Here is a 23,034-nt window from a genome sequence, read left to right as displayed (position 1 = left end):
TTAATACGCTTGCGATTATGACAAACAAAATAAATAATTTTATGTGTCAAAAATGTAAGCGATTCCAACACTTTCTTCCTTTTCCTTTAAAAAATGCGTTTTGGCCATTGTTCGCCAATCCTTTTGTATTTCCTTCGCATGGAAGATGTTACCCCGAACGCACTCCCGAGAACGCACAACTTATTCTTGCTATGCAAAGTTCAGGTTCTGGTTCGGCGAACAATATTTTGTGAAAACTATGCTAGCACGATAACAAAAGCAAAACCAAACAAACAAAAAAAATCAACGCCCATTCCAAACGGTGAGCTAGCCAGATTCTCCATCAATGCCTAGAATTACAAGTGGGCTAGCATTGCTGCCAAGGGTAGAAATTAAACTCAACAACAACCACCGACCGGTCTTGGGCGAAACTTCTGTCATGCTTGTGTCTTGTTGGCAGGAGTGCCAGGACTTTTGGGATACGGGATTCTTGAGAAGGGCCTAATTGGAATGTACGCAAGAGAACCCACCCCCCGCCATCGGACTCGTCCCAAGGCAAGAGCTTTTCCTCTCGGCCCGCCCCCAAGCGGTGTTTCATCGGTGTGAAAGAATGGTGCAGCGAAAATTCTCTCCCTCACCATACCCACACCTACCCCTGCCGAGCGCTCGATGATACGAAGGCGCTACTCTGGTTCCTCCTATCCGTCCCATGTAAGGGCGGATGTGAACGTCAAGTGTCACTAACGCGTCGACGGGCTCACAATGCACAAAGGGTAATTCAATTATTTGAATGCTTGAGATTAATTGAGTTTGACTGTCAGCGTGATCCAATTCATTCATTATTTCATGCCGTCTAACCAGAATTTTAAGACAAGAATCGAAATTAAAATGCGTTCCCCCATGGGAATGAAGCCACTTGACGAACCAACCGACGAGTGAGCTGTTGTGTGACGGTTGAACAAACTTTTCAACTTGGACAATCCACTCAGCGCAAACCGACCCACTGCAAAGGCAGCTAAGCATGCAAAGGATAGTGTAAGGTGATTTAATAAGATAATGAGAACCAATTATAGTGACAATGGACAAACAGTGAGGCGGTTAGGCACTCAAAGCAATAGTTTATGCACTGGGTTTTACTTCGTTTGCCATAAAATGTTCAGTGGGACAATACGCATCTTAACCGAAAAAAGAAACTAGCGATAAGATCAAGCGGTAAGATAAGATAAGATGTGGCTGTGTCCTTATCTCTCGTGCTGTGGTTTCAATCGTTCCTTAATCGTTAATAAGGTTGCCAAATTATTCGTTCTGTGCCAGAGTAAAATTATGTGTTATGGCGCCCATACTTTGAAATGTGGACTAACAAAATAGATACAATTTGGAAAAAATTCACACGATTTGCTCTATGTTCATTTCTGTTCAGTAATGTTCTGTTCCCATCTGGACTAAAGAACCTGCTGTGTATTATTAAGACTTGAAAAGTCTTGACCACATCCGTGAAGTCGCTCAATGTGTTATGTTGCAAAATTATCAACTGGGGAAATAGATGCCCCGGACCTACTAGCTAGACAAAACTTATGTGTCCCAGCCCGTACTTTAAGAAACCGCGAATTCTTTGTTCCTCAACTTCGTCAGCATTTGTATGGTTTATGAGAAGCTTCAAGGAACGCTGCAACCTTTTTGTTTTCAACTTTTCGGTGTCCAAGTTCAAAAATTCACTTCTTCTTTTATACGCCACATCAAATGTACAAAATATGCGTTAGGTCAGTGTTTAACCCGAATGTGTTGCCATACACTTTTATTAAAATAATATAAAAGAGTCATGAATATAACATAAAATAGTTATAAATATAAAATAAAAGAGTTGTAAATAGAAAGAGTTATAAATAAAAGAGAGACAAAGGACGTCATATGTGCTCAAAAACTATTTCCAATTTTTTTTTCAAACAACTATTGTCATTCCTAAGTATACAGGAGTTTCAAAAGGTACTGTAGTCTTCGACTTATTAATTTATGTTTTTCAAATGTGGAAGTCTAAAACATTCGTTAACCAAACATAAAAATATATGTCACGCTCATGGAGGCGCCTGGTAGCCAACTGCGATCAGTTGTCTTTTCTTCTTCTGTAACATTACAAGCTCAATCTATCCTGGCCTATCATTTTTTTCTTTTACTTTAGTAATATATTGTGATTATGATGGTTATGAAATATAGGGCGTATCGGTTACTTTAATACCAAATGTAGCATAACAACATGTCAATGTCAGCATATCAGCATAACAAGTAATTAACTAAAAATATTTTTAATTTGTTAAGTGGTTTAACAAAAGTCTAATAATGGTCTCAATGACTCACAGTCAAGCGCCATTGCTAAACAATACAATATTCTCCCCTTCGTTTTTTAAACACATCCACTTTATATCAATGAAGACAGCGTAAAAAGACGGTCCCCGGACATCATCCTCATGGCATGACCAGCCCACTGGAGCCTGACGAGCCTAATTCGTTGAACGATAGTGACTTCATCGTACAGCTCTAAAAGCTCGTCATCGTAACGGTTCCTCCATTGTACTTCCACACAAACGGGCCTAAAAAATCGTTCCGCGCATCTTCCTATCGAACGCGGCTAAGAGGGTGTCGTAAGTTTTGGACAAAGTGTAAAAGTAGACGAGAATTTACCTGCAAAAAAATCAAAAACACACGACATAGTAATTAATATAAAAATGACTTCCTTGTTCCTATGTCAAATTTCGATTCATCTTTATGACGTGCGAACATTTCAGTGCTTCTTACCATTTATTGAACGATTTGGCAGATGAAATCGAGTTGCGCTCGAAGATGCATGGAAAGAACTACCTTAAAAAACCCCGTGCAAGATAGTTCAGTTATAACTCGGTGCCTTTATTACTATTCGTGACCTACTTTCACGGTAGCGGCAAGAGATTGCTACAGCCTGACAGCATGAAGTCGAATTCCGGAACGCAATTCGACGCATTCCACCACCCAATGCCAATGCACACAGTGTTGCAAGTTTTCTTAGTGTCAGGTGTGTCTGAGTTTGTAGCTAGAAAAAAAAAAAAGAAAAAAAACAACAAAAAGCAGATATGATCGATTCGACTTGAAAATGCCAATCACACCAAATGCATCTTTCCTCGGGCAACATAATTTCCGAACGCACCGACCAGCTGGGGACAATAGAACACAAAACCGGAGTTGGTGAATGTATAATATACAATCTCTGTTTCTTCCTCTCGTTCTCCCTCTGACTCTCTTTTTTTTTGTTTCGCTTTCCACTTAGTGATAAAGTTTAACCTACCTGCATCAACCGGGGTAGCGTGTATTCGACGACCATCATCGTTATCTTATCACAGGGGAGGCTGTTTTTAATAGTGAAAAGCAATCGACGGTTCTTATCACCGATAGCGGATGATATCTGGCCGTCGCCGACGATGCCCCGTTCGGTGAGGAGCAATCGATGACAATCGGGTAGACCATTCGCGTCAGCAGTTGAAAGCTGTCTTCTGCAGGCGCATGATTAATTGTGAACAAATACCAACCTACCCGTCGACCGTACCCGTGCACCGTTTTGTCGGGAAAGTGTGGCCTTTTTTTTGTTGTTTAGTTTTCGCATTCGCAGTAGTTCGTAGTGTCGGAGTGTGGTGAGTGAGTGAGTGATAGAAGAAGGAGTGAGTGAATAGTGAGAAGAAGCGATTTTGCATGTGTACCGCAAACGTGAGCAGTGTGTGAATGCAGAGCGATGAAATGTGATGCAAGATATTCCACCATGGTAATTTCCAAATGTGTTATTAGTGTAATGGAAAATTCCCATCGTGATCAGCGATAGGACCTTTAAAGCACCTCGAAGTGTTTAATTGTGCGCTGCGATCGATTTCAACGGTTTAAAACTACTCACCTGTAGTGAAATTCTATAGAAAATCAAATTGTTTGCGTTTGAAAAAAAAAAAAAACAAGGCTACGGTCGATAACGTCCCACCACCAGCAACCAGATCCGGGTGACTAATCACCACTCTAGTGGTACTTGACTGTATCGGCCTATTGTTGCACGGTTGATTTTCTTAATCAAAAATACCAGCAATAGACAACAATCTTTACGGCCAGTGTTCGCTTCCGCCTGCGCCGTATTATCGAATGCAACGAGATAAGGCACACGAGATTGGATTGACCACAGCTCACACGGATGTTTTTTTTTTTTGCGAATTCAAACAAACTGGCAAGTTCATTGATGGGTGTGCGTTACCACAATTGTTCGCCAATATTCGTCTCCTCGGGGTTTGAAATGTCTCATACGTTTGCCATGTCATGTGTCACTCACACCGTGATTGATGAAAACCGTCATCAGCGGCATCGCGGCAAGGTGGCAAGAAAGCTTCCGAACGATACAGGAAGTAAAAAAAAAACATGACACGGGCAGCATGTTTTGCATCCCCGTTTGGCGGTATCGGCGTGACCGTACAAACAAATAAGATTACAAGTGTGTCGGGTTCCATTCGTGTGTTTGAGTGATTTTACTGCCACACGGTAATTACGTCTGCCGACTCATTTTTTTTTTTTTGCAGTACTCGGCATTGTTGTGGTCCGTGCTGGTGCTGCTATCCATCGCTGCCGTACATTGCCAGCAGTGGGGTGAACCGAAGTTTGTAAGCGAAAATACGGAAAACATTTCGCTCGCCGCGTTTGACGATGCGCTGCTGCAGCAGGATGTGTGGATGGTGGAAGAGATGCAAGCCCCGTTCGTACTGCTGTGTCTCAACTACCAAGGTAAGTAAGATGGATCGTCACCCACCGATGCAGTGACAGATGGTGGCCCGCAACGATTGCAGCCGGTGGTTGACTCAAACGCAACGTGTCCCCGTTTTTTTGCACCAGGACCACCCGAGCCAAGCATAAGGGCGGCCCCATCCAACCTCGAGGTGGAGCTGAAGCGTGCCAACGATGGCCGCTGGTGCATCTACATCAATCGTCGCCAGGACTACGAGGTGGACATACGGAGCAACATCATTTTGCTGGTGGTGGAAAACCCGGCCATACCGTACATCATTTCGGTGACGCTGGTCAACATTCTTGACAATGCGCCCATCATGACGGCGGAGGGCAACTGTGAAATCGAAGAGCTGCGCGGTGACTTTGATTCCGACTGTTTGTTCAACGTCTACCATGCGGATGGGTTTCAAGTGAACGGCATTGGCAATTCGAGCACGAACGAGCTGTCGTTCGAGATCGACGATGCGGCCGGTGCTGGTGAGCATTTTAATTACCAGCCGGCAGCTACATCGCATCCCCAGCCCAACTACAACAAGCTGTACTATTTGAGGTGAGTGGCGATTGCGTTTGCTTGCAGACCTAAGTTGCTTTAACTTTGTACAAAAAAAAGTGTTTCTAACAAAAGATATTAAATATTATCGACAACTTTCAACTTTAACCAGTTGAATGTAATCATAAATCGTATTCGTAACCGATCATTCACCAGGTTTGCTGTTAGCAAATCCGTCCTCCACTTCTCCTCGGTATGAGTCCAGTTGTTGGTTGCTTGAATTGGACTTTCTGGAAGTCCGCTACTCCCATACTGAACACTCCTTTATAGCCACTCTCCTTCTTGGTCATACCGATGCTCCTACTTTACTTCCCTCCGTTCCTTTAAATATCCCTTCCGGTGTTTTACGTAATCGCCCTCTTCTGTCGATAGCAACCCCAATTTAAAATTAAAACAGTTATATTTGATGGCTTTACAACAGATGTCTGACTCCACTTAGAGGCATCTAAATGATAGGCTATCTGTTAACTTAATCTGCCCATGGCGTGTAAAGCATGCTATAACAGCTGGTCTATTAATGTTGAGGCTTCTATTTATAACTATGTTATATGATACACACAGTCTTAGAAAAATAACGCGAAATAAGCGAATTTGATTGCCATCTCTCACCGAAATGCAGCACTTCTCACCAATACGTAGTTGAGAACGGTTGCTATGGTTTTGACACTGGAAAATTAGGGTTTGAAGATAAACCAAACGTAAGACATTGGCTCCTGTTTGCTTGTCATTCAATATGCGTCGTTTGTTTACACTCCTTTTGTTCATCAGGGTTTTTTTTTCTATATTCTCCTTCTACAAGGTTGAATATGATTGCATTCGTCGCTTTTTTCACTATTTTCTCTTTTGCCTCATATGTTTGAGACCTCTCTGAGAGTCTCAATGGAGCGCTTATTTCGGTGGTACTATTGTATGGTACCAGTCGAGCAAGGACTAGGATCTAAGATACTAAGGAAAATTGTATTTTTACTAATTAGACAGAATAAAGAAACCAACACGAAGAAGCTCCCCAAGGATGCACCGTTAAGAAATGAAAAAGAAAAAGGTGTTTCATCTAGGCTCCAGGATTTCCCCCCGCAAAGGCTTACAATCTAGTCCAACGTATAGTTTTGTGTGTACCCAGTACCCAGACACTTAAACAAATTCTTACGTCCTATTTCACCCGGTGTGCTGCTTTCCACAAGAGTTTAACAATACAATTGTGCTGTTGTAAAAAAAGGTTACAATTAATAGACAACTTTATTTAACTGACGTAATTGTAATGGCTCATAGCAAATTCTTTTGCTAGAGAACCATAAAACCTTCTCAACTGCGCCTTTTAAGAGCTATTTAAGTTAATGGACGAGTTATTAACAAAACGTATCTTTCTTTCTGATCGCTTTGCAGTCTTCGTTTAGATAACAGAAAAGAGTAGATACACTTACGAAGCGTACCTCATCATCCTTGTCTTTCAGTGTTTACGAATCGATCATAAAAAACACAGCCTACTAAACCCTCACTAATGGTGATTTGGGCACTTTGCTAAAATAAAAAGCTAAATTTCGAATGTAGCAGCTCATCTGTGATTTTCGTCAATACCCAACATCGTTTAAGATCTTTTTTTTATATTGCATACCCATTAATTTAAGCTTCCATGCACAGTAATGCATCAGATTTCTAATTAGAACCCTTGAGCGTGAATGTCATGTTGCCTTTGATGTGAGCTTTGTAACAGTCGAGGTTTTTTCTTAAAATCGATATTATATTACGGTTCATATTTTAATTACAACAATACCTATTACATCCGACAACATTCATTACAATTGAATTTTTCAACTCATGCAATGTAATAAGCTGGTTGGGTAATTAGTTGAATGTTGATTATGTTGCATATTCAACAAACCAACCAACTACCAAACGGGGTTTTACCTGTATTTAAAACAGGGAAATAATAAAGCCTTCAAATACATACGAATCTAATGATTAGCATGCAAAAACTTCTTTGATGTATGCTTGCACTCTGTGTTACATCCCATGTGGAACTTTCCCATCACTGCCACAAACGATTTTAATTACAACCAGGCGATTATTAAATAGCTAAAATATTAACATTTCAGAGTCGTCAAAGCGTTAGACTACACCGAGAAAGCTATCTTCAACTTTATCACCACCGTGTACGATCTGGATCGGACACACTCCTTCAGCATGAGCACCATCGTGCAGGTGCTGAACGTCGATAGCCGTCCACCAATTTTCAGTCGCCCGTTCACGAGCGAACGCATCATGGAAAAGGAAAAGTTTGAGACGCGCGTGGTCGCCATCGACAGAGACACCGGTCTAAACAAACCGATCTGCTACGAACTGAAGACTGCTGAACCGAAATGTAAGCATACACAGCTACACTACGAGCAATGTTCCTACCTATACTTATGGCTTTGTATCATATAGACCAAAAATATTTCGAAATTGGACGAGAGGACGGTTGGCTCACGGTGCATCCCATCGATCGTGACGAGGAACAGAACGAACTGTACATATTTACGGTACGTTTACGCGCGTGTACTGGCCAACGCAATGCATAATTGTTTAATGATTTCATCTGTTGCAATTATCCAACCAGATTGAAGCCTACAAATGCCACAACAGGCTGTTGAGTACCTCCAGCGAGGGTGCCATCATTTTGAACGACAAAAATGACAACTTCCCCGAAATAGCTATGCATCCGGTTGAGTTGGAATTTTGGGAAAACACCGTGATGGAGCTAAAGTTCGAGCAGTTTACGATCAACGATCGGGATTTGGGCGAACACGCCCGGTACGATGTACGCCTGGCGGAAACGGTGAGCGGTGTACAGCAAGCAACGACCACGTTTACGATCATCCCGGAGAGTGGCTACCAGCTGGTGTCGTTCACAATCAACATAATCAACGCTTCCCTGTTGGACTACGAGCTGCCCGAGCGGCAGACATTTCTGCTGCACGTTACCGCCCAGGAACCGATCGACGAGACGCACCAGAACACTCAAGCCATTACGATACGGCTTCGGAATTGGAACGATGAGGTGCCGAAGTTCGGGCAGGAATATTATCAGACCAGCGTGAAAGAAACGACCGGTGCGGAGACACTGTTAGCGACGGTCACCGTTACCGATCGTGACATTGACGATAGCATCAAGCTGACCGTTTTGGGACGTTTGTCAGAAAGTTTGGAAGTAGTTCAACTGCCGGTCGGTACCGATCCCACATCCGGTGAACCGTTGTATCGGTTTGAAGTAAAAACCAAGCAGGCAGACATTTTCGATTACGACATCGCCGAGGAGGTGATCGTACAGCTGCAGGGTGAAGATACGCTGCGTACGGAAAAGAATGAACCAGTACATCAGATCTTTTCGCAACTGACCATCACCGTAATCGACGTGAACAACAAACCTCCGCAGATTAGCTTGGTAAGTTATCTGCTGCCGATGTGGTCGACCGATCTTTACGCAATGCTGGTGTTTTTTCTGCTAACTATTGTAGCCCCGCGGTACGATGCACATCCTAGAGAATTCAGTCGCAGAAAGTGAGGTTATCATTGGTGAGGAAGAAGTGGCACAGATCATCGGTACCGATCCAGATACGGAAGCGGAGCTGGAATTTAGCATCGATTGGAGCAACAGCTATGGGACAAAGAGTGGAGTTCGTGCCAAGGCTGAAACATACGAAAAGTAATCATTTAATTCCTACCGCCTACAGCTGCACAGTTGCATAATGCTGGTCTTGTTGATATTTTAGTTGTTTCTACATACACGAGGTTAAGGAAAGTCGCCAAAGAACGATTGGAACGATTAGGGTGAATCCAGAGTTTGAGCTGGAAGTAGATTACGAAATGTACGATACGCTCTTCCTGTCGATTCGTTTGCTCGATCGAAATCAAACAATTATGCCCAACATGGTGGAGATGGTAGTGGCGATCCAGATAGATGATGAAAATGATAATCGACCCTTCTTCGATGAGGATACGCTGAAGGTCGAACGTTCGGTAAGGGAACAGTCCGATGCCGGTGTAACTATCGGCAACATTATAGCATACGACATTGATGGACCGGGCAACAACGAGATGACTTTTACAATGGAGTAAGTGGCGGACCGGAAAATTGAATGCAACCAGGGTAATCCTTTGTACACTTCTCTTTCCCCACCAACAGACCAATAGATCCCGCCCATAAAGATTGGATGGATATTGATCAGAACGGTATCATAAGGGTTAAAGCGAACCAATCCATCGACTGCGACACACCGCCGACCGATGTTGTCCGGCAGAACATTACCGTGTCGGACTGGAAATGGGGCACCTGGCACGTGTTTACGATCATCCTGATGGACACCAACAACAAGCAACCGTATCACGATCCCTTCCCGGACGATGGGCTGGTGTACAAGTTCGAAAAAATACCCTCCAACACCGATATCGTCCAGGTGGTGGGCAAAGATCAGGATCGCGATGTACCGTACCATACGGTGTCGTACGAGATCAACTATCGTGATTTCCCGCAGCTGCAGCGATACTTTGAGGTCGACGGTACCGGGCGGGTGTATGTGAAGGAAAACAACGATCTGCTCGATCGGGATGGTGGTCTGGAAAGTATAATGATCAATATCGTGATGGTGGACAATGCGGGCGGATTTGGCAGTAAGTATGCGGATGCGAAGTGACCGGTTGTTGTGCTTAAAGAATCAGATGATTTTTAGCGAAGAGTCATTAGAATCATGTGTCGAGTGTCAAAAGCTGGGTGATTCGCTTGGAGTTCAATGATGTCTGGTGGTGTCCATGATTAGGAGGATAAGTAATATTCCAAATGGTACAAAATTTTCAAAAATTGGTGAAAATGTCATCAAATTAGAAACAACATCACGAAAAAATGTTGTGCAAACTTGTGGCAAATAGTCTCAGTGCCAACTGTTGACGAAGCCTCGTTGTCTCATCTTGGATCCGGGGCTACTGTTCTTCACCGCCAAGGACAAGTTTGAGGAATCCTTGATGAATTGAAGTATCAGAATCCTACCAAAATTGCCAGGAAATACATGAAGCGATCTGTTCATGTGCTCAAACTAATGCACGTTTGTTAGCTCGTTACTTTCTACATGTCTACAGTTGCGTGTGTTATCTCTGTAGAAACAACACGAGTGCCTTACGATCTTCTGAACTGATCTAGCTTCGTGCCACTATTCCCTATTACTGGAGTGATTCGAACCCAAGTCACTCACTTTCTTACCGAAGGACATGAACTCCCCAATTGCACCAGAATTAAGACCCATCGAAACATACTATTATGAAGTACCTACTAAATAAGAATCCCAAAGTGGACAAATCTTAAACAGACATGAAGAAAAAAGTGAGTTTAACCTCAGAATATATTGCAGCCAGATGTTGCACAGAATCTAATGAGTGAAGTTAACTATAAGGTACGATCGTACGGTTATGGTATGGAAGATGAATGAAATGAATATGCCAAAAGTTTACTTAAGGGATGTATTTTATTGCCTGAAAGTTTGAAAAGGATCGTTTAACTAATTAATTTCCCACAGCGTTGCAACCGCGATGCAATTTGATGAGGGACATCATTTTGTGACAAACTGGTACTTGCCGTGTAATCTCTTCCCAGTAGTCAACGATTCACTTCTACTCTCAAACCATCGTTTGGTGGACTTCGAATAAGCGAACATCACGTTTCGGATTCTTAATAGCGGTAGAATCATTGAGGCCTCACCGTGGGTCCAATCCAGATTAAGTATGTCCGTCTAAGGGTTTAGGCTTTATAATATATCATTGTCTATGGGTTGATGTGTTTTGGTGTGACGCCTTTGCGCCTTCTTTGGACGGAAACCTAACTGCCCTACCTTCCCACGCTAAAACTCTTCCGCATGTGCTTGGACATGTGTGAGGACTTTTCTCTGATGCCTCATAAAAAAATTTCGGAGTTCGGTATAATGATATGCACGTTTGCAAGGATTCCGTGTTTTCCCATAGGGTAGGGTTTCCTGATTGTTCGGGTCTTGTAACCTAACGCTTGTTTATGGTCAGTTCTGCCAAATGTTTTGAAGGTTGAGCTGTGCGGTAGGTCATGTAGTTCTTGTGTGGCCTTGGTGTTAGATTTCGGGTTTTTGGGTTTTTTGGTTCCCTCCTTCGTCTGATGGATATGCAACGTTTAAATGCTTAACAGATGTTAGCAGACATGCAACACTTTACATCTCAGAAGATCTCGTTTTCATGAAAGCGTGAAGCATGAATTAGCGTCATGCATTCGGTCAGCATCTCTACCAGACTTATCCAACACTAATGCACAATGCCTTTTTACCAATGCAGTTCAAAACCGTGTATCAACTAACATTAACGTGATGCTGCTCGATATCAACGACCACTTTCCGGAACTGCCTGAGCTACCGGCCGAAGAGTTGCAAGTATCGGAGGACGCCAAACAGGGACACACCATAAAGGTGGATTTTACTGCCACCGATCTAGATGACAGGAAAACGCCAAACGCAAAGATCAATTACTACGTGCGAGAGATTTTACCGGGTAGGGTTCATGTGGTTCATAGCAACCTTTGTTTTTTTTGGTACAGTATAAAGCAAGCTATGCTTTTCATCTTTAGCGCGCGATAACGAATTATTCTCCCTGGACCGGGTGGACGAGTACAGTGCATCGCTAAAAGTGACACAAGATTTAAAAGGCTTCCACGGAACATGGGCACTGAAAGTTGAGGTGAGCGTTCGGTTAGACTTTGATGATAAATGTACCAAATGTGGTTACACATTAAATTAAACCCTTCTTTACCAAAAAATAAAAATCCCCACATTCTGTAGGCTTGCGATAGAGGTAGCGAGTACAATCCGATTATCGAACTGCCCGAACCAGCGGAAAATAACTGCAAAACACGTGATTACGAAGTGGTGGTTATGCCATTTAATTACAACAGCCCAACCATTATTTACCCCACGCGAAATGCACAGTTCCGACTGAAGTAAGCTGCTACCACGGCTTTGGTGACGAGACACTACGACCGATAACGTGTACATTTTGTTCTCCTTTTTTTCTGCCACGTTAAGATATGAATCATTAAAAAATGGAACGGCCCTGGTCGATACCAACGGATCTACTTTGCCGAATTTTGTCGCCGTCGATGATGACGGTGGCATATACGGACACGTTACGTTCTCCCTTCGCAGCACCAACGGTGAGTACACACAGCGGACCGAACTGCCATCGAAAGCTTGTGGTGCCTCACACGCCTTAATGAACTGAACTTTTACGTTCCCTGGCGCCAGACAACGGGCAAGACCACGAGCTGTTCCGGGTGGAGAAGCTGGACGAGAAAATGGGCCGGCTGGTGTTGGAAAACGATCAAGCAGTGGAACCGTTTCCGAAAAATTACAGCGTACGTATTGGGCGGCGAGAAACGATGCCGTGGTCCGGGGTCCGAGATGCTGCCCGGATGATTGTCATTATTGACACAATTCTATTCCCGCAGATTACCGTGATTGCTCGCGATGGGGGCGACAGGCAGTCGGAGACGGCTATCTACATCGTCTTTATCAATATGACGGGCGAACCGGTCTTTTCGCAAACGAGCTACGATACGGATTTCACAGGTAAATTGAACGACTCTTGCCGACCTCAAGGCTATGTTCCGCACGAACTTTTGGATATAATAGAGACATCACGGTTTCAGTCGAAATCACACCAATTTATGCATTTTTTTTGTCATTCTTGGATTTAATCTTGAATTAGACGAAGCAAACATCTTAGTATTATTAGCACGGGACGGTGATGTGAAACTTTTTTGTTTTTACACACTAAACCTGAGGTTATTTTCAGTACACCGTTAAAGTTTGTTCTAGGGTTTTCTGTCCTTTTGGCATCCGGACTAACACGCGTCGAAACAAGGGTGTGAATCGAACCGCATCTCTAGACCAGCCCCCTTGCAGTCATATCAAACAAGGGTACCAAAAATAAGTTTACTACGTAATTTTACGCCCGTCATTGACCCGGAAGTTCGTTACGTCCGGGAAGGGCACTGGCTCGAAAAAGCTAGCGTGCAGCAGTCGAAAGACCTACCTCAAAACCACTCACCGTACGTCTGTTTAATTCGGCAGAAAATGAAGACGGTCTAGACGAGAGACGGCAATTACCATTCGCTGAGGATCCGAAGAATGCCGGTCTGCCACCAGGTGCCCAAACCAACGTGTTCTACTTCATCGACGGTAGGTAGAGCAGGGCTTTCACACTTACGATTCTGATTCAACTCCACCGCCCGCAGAGAAGTACGGCAACGCCAGCCACCTGTTTGCGCTCGATGCGGAAGCGAATGTGCTCCGTTTGGCCGAGCTGCTGGACCGGGAAGAGATACCGGCGCACGAAATACGCATCGTAGCCACCAACAACGAAAACGGTCCACCGGCAACGCTGGACGATACGTCCTCGTCCCTGCTGGTTGTCCGGATCAAGGTGAACGACGTGAACGATAATCCGCCGGTGTTCCAGCAACGGTTCTACGCGGCCGGCATCACCACGAACGACCGCGTGCAGAAGTCACTGTTCCGCGTGTACGCCGAAGATCCGGACGAGGATGAAATCATCCGGTATGAGGTGGTCGCCGGCTCTGAACAGGCGGTTGGCGATAACCTGCCAACGGACACGTTGCCCTTCCAGCTAGATCCGACCACCGGGGAGCTGACGCTGGTGCAGAAGGTACAACCGAACCAGAAGGGATACTATCAGTTCACCATCATCGCGTTCGATAAGGACGATACGCACAACGATACGGTAGAGGCGAAGGTGTACATCGTGTCCGAGTCGAACCGTGTGACATTCGTGTTTATGAACAGCGTCCCGGAGATTGATCAGCCGGACGTGCGAGAGTTTGTAAGATTGGCACGCCCCAAACCAAGCTGGTTTGCCCTCGTGATTCTATCCATCCTAACTAAATATTTGTGTCGGCGCGTGGTTGGGGCGGGTTTTTTTTTTTCTTTTTTAGCTGGCCATCACGTTGCGAGCATCGTACGGCATGGAATGCAACATAGACGATATCGACCAAACGCTCACCGACCGGCAGGAAGGTTCCAGCAGCACCGCCCTGACGGATGTCCGTACCCATTTCATCCAGGACAATCAGGCCGTGGAGGCCAGCCGGATACAGCAGCGTTCCTCGAACCGTACCTTCGTCACCGAATTAAAGGCCGCACTGTTCCGTCGCAACCTGACGCTGCAGGATGTGCCACCGCCGGCCGCGGAATCGCTCACCGAAGCGGACGAAACGCTCCAGATCATTCTGATCGTGGTGGCCGCGGCCCTAGCCGTGCTGTGCGTGATTCTGTTCGTGGCGTTCTTCATCAAGATTCGCAGCCTGAACCGTCAGCTCAAAGCACTGTCCGCCACGGACTTTGGTTCGATTTCGTCCGAGCTGAACGGGAAGCCGACGCGCAACGTACCGACAACGAATATCTTCTCCATCGAAGGGTCCAACCCCGTGCTTAACGATAACGAGTTTGGCCGTAAGGGTGGCGGAGTTTACGACGATCTTAGGTAAGTCGAATGGTGGTGGGGGTTTAGCGTTGATGCAGGACAACATAAAACGATTAATTGTGTTGTGGGGTGTGCACTGGATCTCTTACCATTAGCCTTCAATCGGAAGAATCTGATTTCAACGATATGGACAAGGATATCTTCTCGCCGAAGCGAAGGGTATGGTTCAACACTGCACCATAATGAACGCGGACAGAGCGATAACGTTTCCCCTTTTTTTTCCATCCACCTTCCACCAACAGGAGAGCCTCAATCCTGCCTTCCTCGAGCATCTACGCCAGCGCTCGTTAAATCCAATGGCCAACGGACGGGACAAAAGCGCCGAACCCGGCGATGGCACTAATCATAAAAAACTGGACGAAACCGACGACGAACTGTCCCATCGGTTCTAGCTGCACCGATGCGGGATATTTAATGGCTTGTTTCCGTATTAATTTTTAGCTGTAAATACGTTTTACTGTTATTGGATGAACTGTGGTGATAATGAAGGTGCCGAGCAGTGTTCTGCACATTTCTAATCGCCACAACCTCCACCTACACGAATGATATCAGATGCGTGCGTATATGTGGATGGGCCTTTTTTCCCCCACCCGAAAAGCAATATGGAGTCCTCAACATGGCCATTTTGTTGCTGATACAACGATACACAAGCGCCGTAAAAGCTACTAAACAGGCATGGTTCGGCTGTGACAGTTTTTTTTTTTTGTATGTAATAAAGAAACGTAGGATGTAAAACATCATTCTATCTGGAGTTTGTGGTTCGGGGGTTTGGTTTAGGGGTTTTTTTTTTTGTTTGTTAATCCCTTTTCGCTTTCTCGGGAGGTGCACAATATATGCAAATTAAAACGGACACTTTATACGATGGGAAGGATAAAATATGGATCAATCCATACCCAGCTAGCATCGGAACGGTCGACGGATATTTGAGCGTGTATCAACGTTGCTGACCAGTGTCGTCGTCTCCCCACGGGACTTTATTTTTCACCAAGTTTTTCACCACACACGCAATCACTGGACGCACACAGAGCTGCATATTAAGTGGCTGGAATTCAATTTAAAGTATTAAAAACGTATATTCGCACATATATCCTCCGCTTTTCGGTGTTCCTCTGCAAACGTGTGAGGAATGTTATTAAATTGGTTGTAAATTTTAATAACGTAATAACTACTAATGGATCGTGTAGCTACAGTAAACAGAGCAGTTAAACTGTGCATTTCATACACTTCTAAGCACACGTAACACCCAGGCCGGAAGTTTGATGTGACATTGCACGTGCCTCATTCATTTTATGTACCATTTTTACGATAAGAAATGGTAATCTAACGTTTGTTTATTGCTAAATTTAGGCATCGGTTCAACACCACAAGATGGCGAATCTATTGAACAAAAAAAATGCTAAAGCTTCTCATTCACAACGAATTACTCGAAAGAATGACACTACAGCTTTAGCTTTCGCAATTTCTGATGTTTTAAAAATTCTTTTCTAATATTTTAAATTTTAAATTTTTCGAGGTTTTCCAATTATAGATCGATATTGCTTAATTACTCAAGCCTTCTTTAATGAGCTATTGTTGTTTAATATTGTTGAATTCTGGAAACTGGAACGATACAGGTGGTGGACGCCAATGCTCGCGCAACGCAACGCCAAAATTAATACTAGTAAGCCAGTTCTAGTCCGCATAACCTAATTTCAATCAGTGAAACAGCTTTTCTGTCTATATTAATCCTAACAGTTTATAGTTAAGTTTCGGAAAATGTTAACAATACATACAAACCAAACATATTTATAAATACATTGTTGACACTAAATTGGTGCGAAAATGTGACGTAAATAATATTTAAGATTTGAATATCAAGCGACACATAACAAGTCAAACACGACAAATTCCCGACGACAAGAAAATATTATTTTTTATATATATTTGGTAAAAAATTCACTAGCAGCAAAAATTTGCGTCATTAAAAGTTCTAAAAAATAACATGTAGATATCAATCAGCTCGATTAATTGCTTTGTAAATTTATCTTTCGTATAATACATCAACCATTACCATCACTACACTTCCCATATGAGCATGTTAATTGTTATTAATTTAGGGAGGTTTTTGTCAAAATATAATGGTTGATGCAATACACCATAATATTAATCATGTTTAGTTCACTTCAATCACGAAACATTCATCATGAGAATGTCAATTGCTTTGTATAGTTAGTTCAACTCAGCTTGTCTCAAAGTCATTAAAAGTTCAAGAAAAATAGCTTATTTGTGAAATAGCTACCGCTATAACTCATCTACTTTAAGAGTGCAACAAATTTGCGAAAAAAAAATCAGACGTATGCAGTGCATACCCTTTCGTAAACAAAAATAAATGAAATAAGTCAATAGTAAAATGGATGAAGAAAAGGAAGAAATTAAAGTAAATCAAATGAACGTACGCATTATGCCCGCATAATTCAACGTCGGAAGTGGATCTGGTTTTCCAGCTCACGATGCAACTTGGAGCAGAAGTGAATCCGTAAGGCGTGCTCTGATTCTAGGTTCACATTGCAAAGCTGACACAATATGCCACCTTTCGGTAACGACACTCGCCTGTGTTGAAGAGATGGAAAAATGTAATAAAAAGAATGAGTGAGAAATGATTTGCTGGTGGCTTGCTTATCTACGTACGATTCTGTTATCAAATGCAACTCCGCGCAATGCTTTCGCAGGTACTCCATTCGACTGGCCGGCAAAGGACGAAGGTTCAGCTTGTCGTACAGTGGAAAAATAGCCTTGGTGTAGATATCGATCGACGCATTCTGAGATTTCTTTCGGCTTGAACTAGCCGCATTGGCACCCGTGTTCCAACTAAAATCATGTGCCATACTGCGATTATCCTGGACAGTTCGTTCGCGTTGGAGGATTCTACGAAGGGGAAAGAACGTAGATTAGGACTCACATAATTCCAAGGTAACGAGAGTGAACATACTTGATTATGTATTCTTTCACTTTGCCCATCAGCGACTCGATGCTGTACTCGCCAAACAGTTGCGTTTGTTCGTTGTGTCCACTGTGCAGGATGGAATCCATCGTATAACGCAATGCATTGATCTGAAACAATACAGTAAAACATCGATTAAACCAAGGTACTACGTATCGACAGTATTGTTTGAACCTTACATCTCCCAAATCCTCCTCGTCGAGTCTAATGTCCACCGCCAGTGACATATCATGTTCCGGATAAAGGGATGCGCCCGTACGTGGATCCACTCCCAACCCAGCCAGCACACCAACCACACGCGTTTCATCCGCATCCTTCTTCAGCAGACAGGTGGGCGCAAAGATGAGCGCCATCAGCACCGGAAGACCGGGAATGTTCGGCATCATAGTGGTTAACCGCGCTATCAACGTATTGCCGGATGATTCGTTAACACAGCCCGCCACCATCAGCTTGCTGTGCGGGTTCTGCGGGTGCGTGTCAAGCAGCACCGAGTTCAGTGAGCCGTTCTCGATGTTGACACGCTTCCGGTACCCGGAAAACACCGTCGAACTGCACTTGATCTCCAGCGGGCTGTAAGGACCACGTAGCATTAGTCGCACCTTCAGCATGTCCCGTGGCAACTTCAAAACTGCTGGATCATCGTCCTCCAGATAGCACTGCTGCTCGGAGTGATCGTTCCGTATCTGCGCCGCGTACATCGGATCCATCGCCATGTCGCTCTGCACACGCAGCCGCTTCTCATGGTCCATCTTCGAGACGTACGATTCTTCCGACTCTTGCGCGTGATGGGACGCGATCAGCTCCTTGTTAATGGTCTGCTCGGTGGATTCATTTGGTGCACGGCGCAACACAACCATCGACACCCGGTTCACGACGGAGTACACCTCCACATGCAACCGCTTGCCCAGCACGAGCTGCCGGAAGTGTGCAATCGTGTCCTCCGTCCAAACATCTTTGGGCGATCGCATCGCCGATGGTTGTACCTCCGCCAACGACGCCTCGAACACACGGTCGGGAATTTTCGTGATCGTGTCCAACGTTGTGCCTTGCAGTTGGCGAAAGTTCGCTACCGAGATGATGGCCGTGCAGCCAAAATCCATGAAGAATACCGCCCAATTCACGACTCCACGAATGATGCGCTCTCTCAGCAACTTTGCGCGTCCAATCGTTCTCAGGGCTAGATGCGGCAACGGAGCAGCCACTATGTCGCGCGGTTTAAACACATGTTCGGGCGGGAAAGGGCGCAAAATTGGAACGCTTTGGCTCAGCTTGTGTTCGATATCGGCGTATACGTGATGGTTGTCATTCGGACGGAGGTAAAATTTGTTTGGATGATGCACGTGCGTAACGGTGGCAATTAGCTGCCTGCAGTAGATAGGCGGCTCGACCGACAGTTCCATGTTCGGGATCTCGATGTTGCGCGGGTGCCATTGGTTGTTCTTCCAAGCGCCGAGATTGTTCTGCGTCGCAAAACGAACAGCATCACTGTGGTGCATCACCAATAGCTCCGACTGGCTGCGGCGCACCTGGCGCAGCTTGATCGCTTCGTACACGCCCGGATGGATACGGTCCATCAGGTTGCGCTCGTCGTACAAGCTCTGGCCGGGCTGAACATCGGGTGGGTACTCATACTGCACGAATATTTTATTGGTGCTCCGCTCGAAATCAATCTTTATGAGCGATTCTCGCTCCGGATCGTGTTTCCGCTCGGTCAGCAACGCACGGATGTCGTTTCGGTACAGCGGTCCGATATAGTTCGCATGGTCAAACCCACAGAAGAACACCGTCCGGAACGGATTTCGGCCACCAATCTCCGTGTACACCGACCGATCGCCCAGCTCGCTCTCGTTCGACGACACCGGCAAAAAGTAGTTGGGATAGAACGCACCAGCCATCACCACCTTCGTCACGACCGTTCGTTCGCGATCGTTCCAGCGCGCATTACGCGCACCGGCCACAACACGTATGTTCGAGTTCTTCAGCCGAAACGTTATTTCCTGCACCAACTCTGCCATCTCGGTGAGCGATTTCAGATCTAGCATGTACCGCTGACACCAGCCGACCGTATCGCCACCCGTGCCCTGTTCCTTCACCGATCGCCACCAATTATACGCGTTTAGGATCGCAATACCGTCCGAGGCGGAGCCGTTTGCAAAGTAGCGCTTAATGCGCAGCGCTTCGACCGTCCGCATCGAACAAAACATGTTCTGCACGTTCATGCCAGCCGCAATGATGATGGATTCCTCGAGGACCGAAAATACGTAGCCCAGTACGACAAGCTTCGCCAGATGTATGTCCAGCGGTAACTGGGACATTAACTGTCCTAGATATGTTATATCACCGTCCTGCACGTCGTACACGCCCTTGGCGGTGCGCAGCAATGCACCGACCTCCTTCAACTGCAGCACCGTGTTCGATACGTCGGATAGGTTCGGCGGTGACATGGCTAGGGCGAGTATTGTGTGCGGTGGTCCCATGTCCAGTATCTTGGTTTTCAGCACAACGGAGCCAAGTGGACAGCGCACCATTTCCGGTTCGGGCGATTGGGCCATTCCATTCTCGTAAAAGTATTTATTCACCAGGCGGTAGACGCGACCGTTCATCACGCGACCCGCACGGCCAGCCCGCTGTATGCAGTTGTTTCGCGAGGCCCACTGTGTACGCAGTGTAGTAAAGTTGTTCAATGTGTCGGCCACCAGCAAACGATGCAGACAGAAGTCGATCACTGTAACAATGGAGAGGAAGAAAGCAAACATCAGCTATACAGTAATGCAATATTCAAGCCTAATCCAAGCAATCTTACCGAATTTCACGTCCGGTATAGTGATCGAACTTTCAGCAATGTTCGTGGACAGGATAACTTTCCGATATCCCGGTGGTGGTTTGCGAAATACCAGTGCCTGCTCTTCCGAAGGAAGCGACGAATGTAGCTTCAGCACCGTAAACTTTGTCTGCAGAAAGTTCGGATTGCTGTCACCTACGAAATTACGCAACACGTCCGCCATCCTTTCGATTTCGTTGATCCCCGGTAGGAACATAATGATCGAAGGTTTGTAATCTATGTTTGACTCCGTTTCGCATTCGTCTATATAGCGATCGCACACGATCGCCACTTTAGCCGCAACGAAGTACATCTTGTCATGTACCTCTGGCTGTTCGTATTTGATGTCAAAGTCGATCTTTAGCCTTTCCAGGTTTTCCAGATAGAACACCGTCACATCGTGCTGCGGAGCGTTGGTGACAGCCAGCTGGGGCGCAAACAGACTGTTCGGCCCCGGTATCTTGAAGTACTGGGCAAACTCGGCCGACTCTATTGTGGCTGACATCAGGATGACCTTTGTGTGGCGTGACTGTGCCAGAAGGCGGCGTACGATGATGAGCAGAAAGTCCATGTCCGCCTCACGCTCGTGCACTTCGTCCAGAATGATGTGCGTATACTGGCTGAGAGATTTCGACGAAATTAAACTATTCAGCAGAACGCCCGTCGTCACGTACAGTAGGCGCGTATCTCCGCTGAGTTTTTCCTTCAGACCAACCTTAAATCCTACTAGCGAACCAAGCTCACAGGAACGCTCTTCCGCGACACGGCGCGCGATCGAAGTGGCGGCAATTTTACGCGGTTGTGTGACAATGATATTGCACCATTCCTTCCGATTGTATGCGTCCTCGAGCAGGTACTGCGGTACCTGGGTCGTTTTACCGCATCCTGTCGCACCCTGAATCACCACAACCGGGTTCTCACGGATCGCTTTCAAAATTTGGTCCTTTGAGTGATGAATCGTTAGTTTGTTGTGGTTCACCATGAGGTTGTATCTATTGAAGATGGGCTCCATTAGCTCCTTCGCCCGTACGTGGTTCAAGTGCTCGTTATCATCGACCTCGGCCATCGACGATATATCATCTACGTCATCCATACGTGAGGCTGTCGTTTTGGGAATAGGTTCGCGTGCCCAATCCTAAAACAGAAAGCAACATTATCACCGGCACCTTTGCCCCCTTACCGCATTCTGTAGACGTTACTGACCGCCATTATTCTGGACTCTTCAACCTTCACGATCTCTTTCGCGTACTCGGTGCCATGTAGTTCCCGTTCCGGTATCGATTGAACATTTAACGGAATTCCTGGCCGATTGGAGATTATGCCAGATATCATGTTACGTTTGAAGGGTTTGGAAAAATCGAAAAAGTCCAACAGCTCATCGTTTCCGTCGTCCATTTTGGTCACTTATATTTCCTTAGTTTAACGAGAGCGTTCTTTTCTCCGTACATACGTCCACGAGGCTTCCCGTTCGGTGAATAAATGAACAATAAACACATTTTGACAGCAGCGACAGATTGACATAAAGCAGGCGTGTCAAACCTACGGATTATCCGACTTCGTTTCTTTTTTTATGAATACGATAAAATTTATTACCGTGCGTCTACACCTAGCGGAACCACAACAACGGGTCGGTTTGAAATGATTTCGTTAATACTTGTAACTTGTGGAAGGATCGTTATCGTTTGCCCAAATAAACATATGAAAATCGATGGGCGCGATACACGAGACTGGAAATAATCGCTTCAGAAATAAAAGTAAAGGCCCGTGCCAATACAACAACTCAACCGAATCAAGCGCGTTCGGGTTTATCCAAAAAAATCCAGACAGCAATTAAACAGGTAAAAAGGACATACCAACATCAACACGCACATTAGGACATAGCGGAAATCGGTTACAAACGCAAAACAAAACGCTTCATAAATCATACCGATTGGAAATATCCACCATTAGGATCGCTGATGGATGTTTAGGTAGGATTCCAGGATTTAACCGTCATTCTCAATTTAGGTATGCGTACGTATCAGGATGCAGCCTAAAATAACAATGCATAAAAAACCGGAATGCTATGAGCATGTGGAACTGTCTAGTATCCGATCGCCCCCTCCTGCGGTATAGGTTCCATAGGTTCGGGCAGATTCCCTTACAATTTTATTTTGATGCTGCCAGCGATACTCTCGTGCTAGGAGGCCATTCCTTCGCGGGGCCCGTTCGAGAGCCCGCTCAGCAACACGCACTGAAATTTCAGTGTGCCATACATTCCATAAACATGAAACTACATTGATGTGCAACACATTGCTCAGTTGCAGCTATATCCATGCATTGTTTCTGAAACATTTAGTAATAGTGATAGTAATAGTATTAGTGAAGATCTCCTATTTGCTGGAA

The 23,034-nt window shown here is 45.1% G+C and overlaps 2 protein-coding genes across 2 annotated transcripts; one reads left to right on the top strand and one right to left on the bottom strand.

The window, feature by feature from the left end:
* The first annotated feature begins 3,425 nt into the window (after positions 1 to 3,425).
* On the top strand, positions 3,426 to 15,240 carry LOC128717872 (cadherin-23-like). The gene is made up of 20 exons (XM_053811544.1): positions 3,426 to 3,437; positions 4,554 to 4,755; positions 4,864 to 5,308; positions 7,402 to 7,667; positions 7,733 to 7,827; positions 7,905 to 8,729; positions 8,803 to 8,990; positions 9,058 to 9,399; positions 9,471 to 9,955; positions 11,630 to 11,842; positions 11,919 to 12,028; positions 12,130 to 12,287; positions 12,373 to 12,500; positions 12,592 to 12,701; positions 12,795 to 12,915; positions 13,420 to 13,527; positions 13,584 to 14,188; positions 14,301 to 14,848; positions 14,944 to 15,007; positions 15,091 to 15,240. Exons 1-20 carry the CDS (start codon positions 3,426 to 3,428, stop codon positions 15,238 to 15,240), a joined length of 5,175 nt encoding a protein of 1,724 aa, XP_053667519.1.
* A 2,061-nt stretch (positions 15,241 to 17,301) lies between these two features.
* Positions 17,302 to 22,044, bottom strand: LOC128709528 (probable ATP-dependent RNA helicase spindle-E). The gene is made up of 6 exons (XM_053804531.1): positions 21,853 to 22,044; positions 20,632 to 21,784; positions 18,008 to 20,553; positions 17,817 to 17,938; positions 17,516 to 17,752; positions 17,302 to 17,437 (listed from the first exon to the last, which is right to left on the bottom strand). The coding sequence occupies exons 1-6, from the start codon at positions 22,042 to 22,044 to the stop codon at positions 17,302 to 17,304; spliced, it is 4,386 nt and encodes a 1,461-aa protein (XP_053660506.1).
* Between the last annotated feature and the right edge of the window lie 990 nt (positions 22,045 to 23,034).

Source organism: Anopheles marshallii, chromosome 2 (assembly GCF_943734725.1).
Source record: "Anopheles marshallii chromosome 2, idAnoMarsDA_429_01, whole genome shotgun sequence".
NCBI classification, from domain to species: domain Eukaryota; kingdom Metazoa; phylum Arthropoda; class Insecta; order Diptera; family Culicidae; genus Anopheles; species Anopheles marshallii.
This window is presented reverse-complemented; position numbering and strand designations above follow the sequence as displayed.

Coding starts and splice junctions, on each gene's coding strand:
- LOC128717872 (XM_053811544.1), top strand. Junction 5,309..7,401: donor AACAAGCTGTACTATTTGAG/GTGAGTGGCGAT, acceptor TTAACATTTCAG/AGTCGTCAAAGCGTTAGACT. Junction 12,288..12,372: donor AATGCACAGTTCCGACTGAA/GTAAGCTGCTAC, acceptor TGCCACGTTAAG/ATATGAATCATTAAAAAATG.
- LOC128709528 (XM_053804531.1), bottom strand. CDS start 22,044: ATGGACGACGGAAACGATGAGCTGTTGGACTTTTTCGATTTTTCCAAA. Junction 21,785..21,852: donor AAGAGTCCAGAATAATGGCG/GTCAGTAACGTC, acceptor TTTCTGTTTTAG/GATTGGGCACGCGAACCTAT. Junction 20,554..20,631: donor TATACCGGACGTGAAATTCG/GTAAGATTGCTT, acceptor CCATTGTTACAG/TGATCGACTTCTGTCTGCAT.